Below are 9,445 nucleotides of genomic sequence, written 5' to 3'. Positions count from 1 at the left end.
TAAATCTTTCACCTCACAATACAGTTTCTAATAAAAAGAAATTCCATCCACCATCTTTACCCACTTCTTCCTTTTTGGGTCATGGGGCTCACTGGTGCCCATGTCCAGCCTACTGTGTGAGAGGCGGGGGACACCTTGAACAGGTCTCCAGTCCATCACAAAGTAAAATATCAATAGATTTCAATAGATCTTTAGGGTAAATCCTTATTAAAACACATAGAAAAAAGATTTGTGACAATTTTTCCGTACTGAAATTTTCTTAAAGCCTTCTAAAACAGCCTGATTAAATTATACTTTGTCTTTAAGCTGTATGAGACGATAAACTTGCAGGACCTGAAAGATACAGGAGACTAACTCAAATTTGTATTTATTGTTTGTACACCATGGCAGTTAGTGCAATTTCTAAATACAAGAAGTTGCTCCAGGTATGAGCCTGATCTTTATATATTTGTATTTATTCATAAAGTGATGTGTTTAACCTGAGAATACTGGCTATCTGGTTCAGTGTTATCAATGTGTATTAAAATACAAGAACTGATGATTTAATCTGTTTTCTTATCAATCATAAAACCTTTATTGAACAGAAACTTGTTCTGATTGCAAGTGGACTGACAACATGTCAGTATGCTCAAAACATCAGGTCAAATCAGCAGTAAAGGGATATTAACAATGGAATGCAAGGTGTTACAACAGCTGCACAATATGGCAAAAGATTTTGTAAAAAAAAAAAAAAAACTGATGACCACTGAGCTCTTGCTGACCAGAGTCCTACTGGGACAAGTCTCCTCTTGTCATTAGTGTCCATCGCAGCACTGTCAGGCCTATGGGGCCAGTGTCCCGCTGCCTGACTGTGAGGCGTAGTGGCCCTGGGTTGGCAGTAGGGCTGGGACAAGGAAGGGCTGTGACTGATGGCTGCTCGTCCTTCTCTTATGCCCTCATCCTTCCCCGCCCCCTCACAAAAGGCTCAGTCTTTCTTGGTCCCCTTGGCCTTTTTTATGTTTTCCTGACGCTTCTGCTTTTTCTTTTGCTCGCGGTCACGTGCCTCAATCATTTTGGCCAGCTTCCAGGACAGCAGTGCACTGGCGATGAACAGAGGGGTCAGAGCCAATATGATGGTGGTGAGGAAACCGTAGGGGTCTTTGGCAGCCCACTCCACAACATATTCTGCCCATGCTCGAACATCAATCATCCTGCTCAGCAACGACCCGGATAAATCTAACCTGTGAGCAACAGGAGAGAGTGGAACATGAACAGCTAAGAGGTGCAAGATGGATTACAAAATACAGAAGAATTATCCACTAAAGCAGAACCCACCGATGATAATTCTAGGAATGTATGACAATAAACAAAAACAGATCTTTCAGTTCATCATTTTCTGTATGTTCAATTTGCAGCTATTGGCTCTTTGGGAATCACTTTGTTGATGCTTAAGTATGCTTTGGGTCTGTCAAACTATTTTGTTTAGTAGTCATTATATATCCCACTAAATAAGAACAAACCATGTCTTTGCAAAGGCTGACAGTAAAAATATTTCTCTGGTACAAAAAGATCCCAATAAAATAGGGTTCTATGCCAATTCTTTTGTTTTATAGTCACAGCACTGGTTTGTCTTTTGGGTTTAGACATTTTTTTTTACATTATAAATTAAAGCTATCAAACAAACTACATTTTTAGTTATTTATTTATTAACCTTTCTTTAAACAAGCAAATCCCACTGAGATTACAGATATCTTTTGCAAATGAGACCTGCAAGTTTTTAGACTTTTAAAATTCATTTGTTAAAAAAAAATAGTATAAAAGAGAACTTGGTAGTTGCAACAAATAAACTTGGAGAACAAGCATGACTTTTAAATTAGACACAAGAGGTAATCAAAATAGTATTAAACCAGTCAAATAGAAAAACAAAAATGATACAGCTGCTAGTTATAAATAATGCTACAAAAATAGCAACAATTGTACTGGTTAGTATTTTTTCTAATTGCTTTCATTTGACAACCCTTCAACACAAAACATGTTTTATTCAAATTTAAATACTTTGTTTTGTTTTGCAATTTAGACAACCACAAAATTCACCGGAAGATCCTCACAGGAAGTTGTTAAAACTGCTTAATTTATGTGTCAAAGCCAATTGGATTCTTGGTCTATCTGAAAATTTAGCATTATCAAACTAAGCAGAAAACAAAGCAAATAATTTTAACTGAAACTCTTAATATTGATTCTAGACATACCGTATGAGGCTGGAACTTATTCACTCGAGTGTTTTTCAAAACTATTTTTTGGGAACACACACGTTTCCAACTATTTATCTTAATATTGTCTAAACAAACCGGTGAAGTAAAAATCTTCTGACGGAAACCGTTCATGAGTTTTATCTGAAACACGCAAACTATGTCATTTGAGATTATTTTTAAGAAATGGGTATTTTTTACTCCGTGTAGGGATTCATCACCACCCAGCCTCCCAACATGCTAACGGCTAACTTTAGCATCACCCGCGTAGCTGCTAGCATCATAACAATGGAAAGACGGTTTAATATACAGTTCTCGGACGGAGCCTTGTACTAACAAAACAAAACCTAACATTGTCCGTGGAATTACGTGTTGTGAAAATATTACTTTTAGCTCTCAGGCCTATTAATAATATTGCGAGGCCTAACTTTAGGAGCTAATGCTATATCGGAAGAGCGCACCAGTACTGCGTCTAAATGTAAAACAAAAACAACAATAAAAAACGCCTATTTTATATTTTAAAGTTATTATAAAATATTGCTGTAAATATTGAATAAACTTACCAAAGTGCAGAAGTTAGTACTTAGACCCAAGACAATAACCAGCAGGACCTTCCCGACTGTTACAGGAAGTAAACCAGTCATATCATGAGGCGTTCACGTAACATCGTGAGAATGGGACGAAAGCTGCAACAAGTTTCGTTTTTCTTCTTTTTAAAGATATTTATTGTTTATTTTTACTTTACATTGTCTTTACATTGGAACAGATATGCTGACGTTGTCACACTCATGTCAGCTTTGCACTATTCATTAGCGTTTTTGTTTGTTTGTTTGTTTTAAAAGTAACCCCTATGATGAGGTTTTGAATTACCAAAATTATTTAGAAAGTAAGTCTGCATTCATTCTGGCAGATTTTTTGTTGTTCTGTGTGGAGTTTTATTTACCAAGCAAAATTTTGTCAATGTAAAAATTTAAAATAAACAAAACATTTAGGAATTTTTTTTTTAACCATGATCTGATGAATGCAGCACGAGTTCTCGCTCGTGATTGGATTAGATTTTTTTTTCACTTGTCATGGGAAATGTAGTTCTTTGGTTTTGAAAAGAGACAATAATTCATATAAAATAAAATAAAAACTTTTCCTCCTGATGGATCTCAGCTTGTTGTACTCCTTCATTTATACTTTTTTTAAATAGATGCAACAAAATTTTAGCAATATATTCCAAATTCGGGGACCAGTTTAAAACAAATGCATTGTTTTCTCCATCATATACATTTGTGGAGCTATGCTTATCATCATTTCAGCAATGAAAATATCTTTACTATTTTTTCTTTATGTAATGTAATGACATTATTATTATTTAAAGGAGTTCGTATTGAAGCCACAAAAAAAGGCAAAATTTCAAAATATTTATGTTTCATTAGAATTTATGTGAAATCATATAAGGCTGAACTTTCTAAAATATATTAATTATTGACGATTGTAACAGAACTGATGTATTACAATCTAGACTATTACTATAATAAAATGCAATAGGTGGAGTTTACACTGAAGCATTTTATAGAAACATATGGTTTCGAAAAGTTGCGGGGGGAAAGTGGTTTGTTTTGTTTGAACTAGAGAAAATAAAGTTATGTTTTTGATTAAACTATTGTGAAAAAGTTCTGGTGGAGAAGAAAGCAGGGGAAGCAAATTTTAAAGCAAGAAAAAAAAAAAAGCAAAGCCTCCAGTGGCTCTCTGAGAAAAAAAAAAAAAGACTAACATAACAAAGGAGGACCTGCTGGCTTTGTGAACTTCCTGTGGGGAAGTATTGAAACCAAATCAGGTTAGGCCACATCTGCTCTGTCCATACGGCATGGATCACTTTCACAGTGGTTCAAAGGCCAGCCTTTTAGACGTACTCACAGAGGAAGGAGCGAGGCAGCTGGGAACACATGCAGCAGAGGACAGACACATTGCAAACACTCATTCTGGTTTACCAGCATAGTTTTGGCCAACTTTATAGACAAGTTAGAGGAAACATCCCCAAGGTGTTAGCCTTTTGCTACATTCTTATCATTCTTAGCTTCTGATGTTTCAACAGGCATCAAGAGGAAGATGGGCGATGCAACCGCACCCTCACCCCCTTATGAGCATTTTACTTAAACAGAAGTGGGGCCCCCTTGTCATGATACAGCTAAAGCAATATTGTTCTCAGAAAAAGGCAGAGAGACAAAATCTAACAGAATTTTATGTTTTCTGGTTTGCATACTTCATTTATAAAAATGGTTAGGTAATAAGGAATGTCTTTCATTTCAAGAAACAAAATCAATGGACCGTGCCAAGTATCATGGGTTTACAGATTAATGTACATGTCAGTCCATTGATCATCAGGGAACCTAGTTATCAAGTGTTTAAATCAATAAAATGTTTCAGTTTAAATGTACTAATTGTGATGTCATGAAGAAATTCATAAAGTATAGAAATATAATTTGCTTTTTTTAAAATAATTTTGTTGATGTATGTGACCTTAAATTAAGAAATTGTAAGCACATTTTGTAACGGGATGCCAACTACCACATTTGTTTTACATATGGAAACAAGGTCAAGGTCTCTTTATTGTCATTCACGCCACACATGGGGTACATGTGCTGGAATGAATGTACACAGGATCCCAGTTCCATCTAACATAAATACAAATTGTAAAGAAAAACAATAGTAAGATCTAAGATATGAACTAAAAAAATAAGTTAAACAGCAGAAGTGACTGAAAATATGTCAGTGAGGGCGACGTCCTTGGAGGAGCTGTTAGGGATAGAGAAGTCTGACAATTTATTTGGTATTTACTCTCAAATTTGTCGCATTTGGTGCAAGTACGCAGATAGAAGTGCTTTGTTTACGTTGAGTGCATACCAGCATTTCAGAATTTTGTGTCAATATATTAACCTTGCACTATTTAAACAAGGAAAACTTTTCAAGTTTATTTCATAGTTTACACAGCTCAAAATAAAAAGTTTTAAAACTATGTTACATTCTATTTAAGATTATTTTGTAACCTTTCAGGGAGCTTCCTCCCAAGACTCATCTTTTTTCAGAGAGAATAAAACAGCTCAAAGTAGCAACTGAATGACTCCTTTTAAATAAATATAAAGAGCCACATGTATGATTAACAGACTGATGTGGTGTAGTAAGCCATACATCTGACCTAAATGGCTGATGTAACTAAAGAGGACAAGCATGTCCCACTCCATATCTTCATGTTCCTCCTCCTCCCACGGCCTTTCATTCTCTGACAGCTGAAAGTCCTTTTAAACCTAAACCTCAAAAACAACCATCAGAGCGGTTGTTGAAGAAGCTGAGCCCGGGGTGATTGCTTAGGCTCCAAAGGGAAAAAAAGTCAGTTTTCTTGCCCCCTTTTACCCCTGTGGGAAACTGCTAGGCCGCCCCTGGATTAAGTCCCCGCCTTTAAACTCATATGAGAAGGGAACTTCAAAAGCCGTCGGGGCTCCGCCCTCGCGCTCGCGAACGGCTTCACAAAGGATTTGCCGACGTTCGGGAATTCCGCCTCCAGTTCCTTTTATAGCGCCACTCGTGCGCTGGCCGCGTTCCAGGGTCCCGCCCATCCCGGTTACTTTGACAACACAAAGGGACTTCACGGAACTGGCAGGCTCCGCCCACCGCCCCAAATAAGGACAGCCTCTCCATGTACGGCAAACAATCGGTGCGAGAGTGCTCTTTTTCTCTTCCTTATCCCGTTTATATGATCGGAGAGGAACTGCGCTTCAGGTTGGAAGCGGTGCGATCATGGCCGAGCGAGTCCAGCAGCCCCCGGCCAAGCGGCTCTGCTGCCGGCCCGGCTACAACTCGGCGTGTAGGCAGGGGCAGCGGGCTGGAGGAGTCCCGTGCGGCGGCGGCGCTGGGTCCGCTTCGGGAGTGTCTGGAAACGGGAAAACGCACAACCCCGAATCGCTGCTCGACATCGCGGCGCGCAGAGTCGCGGAGAAGTGGCCGTTCCAGAGGGTGGAGGAGCGGTTCGAGCGGATCCCGGAGCCCGTCCAGAGGAGGATCGTATACTGGTCGTTTCCGAGGAGCGAGAAGGAGATCTGTATGTATTCCTCCTTCAACGCCGGCGGGGAGGAAAGTGGATCTAGCGGTGACAATAATGACGAGACTCAGCTGCCTTTCCTGCGGGGTGTCACTCTGTTGGAGGGTGGCTGGGTGAACAACGTATTGCAAGTCGGTGAGTGGACTAAAGCGTGAAAAAAAGCAAGGAATCGAGCTGTAATCAACAAAAACATTCTCTCTGTTTGCATTTTCCGCGGAGACGTAGCAGACTTATAAAGGGCTCGTGTTTGCTCTGCCTGCTGTAAACAATGCGGGGTATTTAAGCGCACTTCTCCTTGTTTTTAACCACTGGTCTGTGCGCATTGAATTGCCCCTGAGCAATTCCAATTGGAAGCTTAGGACTTTGTTCCTATTTTTGTGTCTTTCCAGCTCTCCATGCCCCCACCAATGGGTACGCAGACAAAAGCCCCCTATATCGTTTCACCGCTGGCTAAATAGACGATATTTAGAAAGGGTGGGAGGGACGGTGATTTAAAGCCACAGTGCTTCTATTTTGTTTGCCAAACACCTTTGTGAGACACACTGAAGCTTTTCTTTAGCCTCCCCCAACATTCATTTTAAAAGCCCAAGCTGAATGCACCCATAAAGACAAAGAAGGTCCCCCCCCCCTTGTCTTTCAGATGCATTTTTGTGGTGCACACCTTGAAGTAAACAGAGGTGCTCTGGGCTCAGAAACCCCCTGCTTCTTGCCTTTCTGCCTGCCCTGTCTTTGCCAGAGCCAGAATATTTCACTGCATTCGTCAGTGCAATAGACTCAGCTGTCAATCCGACTCCCCACCCTTGGAAACGGTTCAGGATTCTAATCCCATTACCCTCCCCAGTTCATCTGAATCTTAATGCATTCTGTAAACAAGATTTTATGCATGATCTTCCTCCCTCACTCCCTCATCCGCTCCATCTCGCTCTCCCTGGTCCCCCCCCCCCCCCTTCCTCTTTCACTTCTTGGCTTACTATCCACCATCGACCCCCCCTTTCCAAAGAATCTGAGGAGATGGCTTCAGCTCTTGTGGGCTCAGAGAATGTGCAGTGCACAATAGTAGCCATGGAGCAGACAGACAGGCAGGCTCTCCCTCCCTCTCTCTGGCCTGTTTACCAGATTCCCCAGCATTAGACTCATTTATGTGCTCACTCGTTTGGGGCTTCAGGAAGCTGAACACAGAAATAAAAAGAGGTATGAGGCGTCACTAAGCAGATATGTGTGTGTGTGGGTGTGCGCTTTGGAAAATGGTGACAAAGAGGGGAACAGGGTGGTTTTCTGTGGCTATTTGTGTGAAAGAGTGTGTATGTGTGTGTCACAGTGTGTGGGGCTTGATAAACACAGAGAGGGGCTGTGCATGTGTCTGTGTGTGCCTCCTCGTCTGCATGGGCTGTCAGTCTCATCCCGCATGCTCACAGAGAGTGGAGGATGACAGTCGAGTACACAGCAGGAGGAGGGCATGTTATGCTGATTGCAATTTTTGCCCCAGAATTTCTTTTTTTTTTTTCTAACTGGGGAAGATAAAGCCAAGGAAGAGCAAATGATAAATAAAAGATGCAATCTACTCCAGGGGACAGGCAGCCACTGGAGGATGAGGGCTTAAAAGCAGGGCAGCTTGGGGAGTGAGGTGGGGTGGGGGGGGGTGCTGTCAACCACATCACACACCACATGTTTTGGCCCATCAAACGCATACAGTGGGCCTGGCCTGAAAAATATAAATGCAGGGTAATTGTGAGGATGGGTAAGCATGTGCACACATGCATGGCTTTGTGTGGCTTCTGTGTGTTGGTGCTGTCACCAGGATGAGATTCAGTGTTGATGATGAAAGACAGGAGAGAATAGATGAGCGGGTTATTGTGTATGGAGGGGAGGTGGGAGCTAATATACTTGAATGGATCTGCTGTTGCTGTATTCCTCTGTTTCCCCTCCACCCTCCTCCTCCACCCTCTCTCCCAAGTGAGCAGCTATAAAACTCTCCATATTTACTCCCCTAAGGCCAACTACCAGCCCCCCCAGTCTCCTGTGATTATTCATCTTTTTCTCAAAGACATTAATCACACACTTTTTCCTTTTTTTGGGCTCCATCTCTTTCCATACATCAGTGTTACAGACGGGAGAGATGTCGGGTGGGGGGAGGCACTTTAAGGGAAGAGCAATAGATCGGGCGTTATCAAGAAGAAGATGGGAAGCCTAGAGGGAGAATGTGGGTGGAAAATGCAAAAGAGGAAAAGAGGCATTGAAATGGTTATTGCAAGTGAAGGGGATGTATGAAAGTAAAGAATGAAGCTCAGAAATGGGGAGAGAGTGAGATAGATGGCTTCTTCTTTCTCCCATTGCGAGCTCATCTGTTCCAATGCCAGCCTTCGGGATAAATATTCATATATGAATGCAAGTGTTATCTAGCAGTCCACTGCTCCTCAGCTATAAATACAACCCAGGTTCAACGCCCTCTCCCTTCTGTCGTATCGCCAATGAATTTGTCACCTGCTGAACTGGTAGGGGAACACATACCTCACGTCGTATGAAAAGGTTCTGTGTGCAATAATACATGAAAAACTTTAAATGAATTGAATTAAATATGCATGCCGCTTTGGAGGAAGCAGTCCCAGCAGCTTGTCTGCCACGTAAAATTACATTGTTTCTAGCTGATCACAGAAACGCCAGCAATTCTCACCGGCGTGCCAAATTTCACTTTCCTTCAGCGTGTCAGTCAGACTGTGCGCTGTGTGATAGCACAGCATAATTCACTGGTAACGAAAACTTCCAGACCTGCCTGTTCTCATCGCATCATCTGTTCTCTCCAGTCCCTTTTGTGCCGTTTGGACTTATTGGCTCATCACTCTGAAAAGAAGGCTGGCATTACAGAGCCCTGTCCTCTAATTATAGAATTCTAATCCTATGGTTCTAACATGGCATGACAAAGCATGTTTGCACTTCATTACCCTCCTTCCTGTTTCCAGTCTGGGTCAAGTCCATCCCCTCTGGTCTCATTTATTCAAGACGTAGACAACCGTGCTCCTCCTCCTTTTGACCCTTCATTTCCATGTTTCTAACCCCTCCCATCTTCTCAGGCCACAAGGCTTTGTTCTTAGAGATTAAAAAAATACATAACACCAACTGCCACACACATCACCAC

General features: G+C 41.4%; 2 protein-coding genes across 2 annotated transcripts in view; one reads left to right on the top strand and one right to left on the bottom strand.

Annotated features, from left to right (window-relative positions):
* Positions 1 to 764: 764 nt before the first annotated feature.
* On the bottom strand, positions 765 to 2,876 carry smim15 (small integral membrane protein 15). The gene is made up of 2 exons (XM_037680990.1): positions 2,792 to 2,876; positions 765 to 1,220 (listed from the first exon to the last, which is right to left on the bottom strand). The coding sequence occupies exon 2, from the start codon at positions 1,187 to 1,189 to the stop codon at positions 965 to 967; it is 225 nt and encodes a 74-aa protein (XP_037536918.1). The 5' UTR covers positions 1,190 to 1,220; positions 2,792 to 2,876; the 3' UTR covers positions 765 to 964.
* Positions 2,877 to 5,975: 3,099 nt separating this feature from the next.
* zswim6 (zinc finger, SWIM-type containing 6) overlaps positions 5,976 to 9,445 on the top strand; it is a 51,587-nt gene continuing 48,117 nt past the window's right edge. The window contains exon 1 of the mRNA XM_037680988.1: positions 5,976 to 6,447. Coding sequence (XP_037536916.1) covers positions 6,012 to 6,447 — 436 coding nt within the window. The 5' untranslated portion in view covers positions 5,976 to 6,011. The remainder of the gene's footprint in view (positions 6,448 to 9,445) is intronic.

Source organism: Nematolebias whitei, chromosome 8 (genome assembly GCF_014905685.2).
Source record: "Nematolebias whitei isolate Nwh7 chromosome 8, NemWhi1, whole genome shotgun sequence".
NCBI lineage: Eukaryota > Metazoa > Chordata > Actinopteri > Cyprinodontiformes > Rivulidae > Nematolebias > Nematolebias whitei.
Note: the sequence above shows the minus strand (reverse complement) of the source record. Positions and strands in the feature narration are given on the sequence as shown.

Excerpts from the sequence above, each read along its gene's own strand:
- smim15 (XM_037680990.1), bottom strand. The coding sequence starts at position 1,189 with ATGATTGATGTTCGAGCATGGGCAGAATATGTTGTGGAGTGGGCTGCC.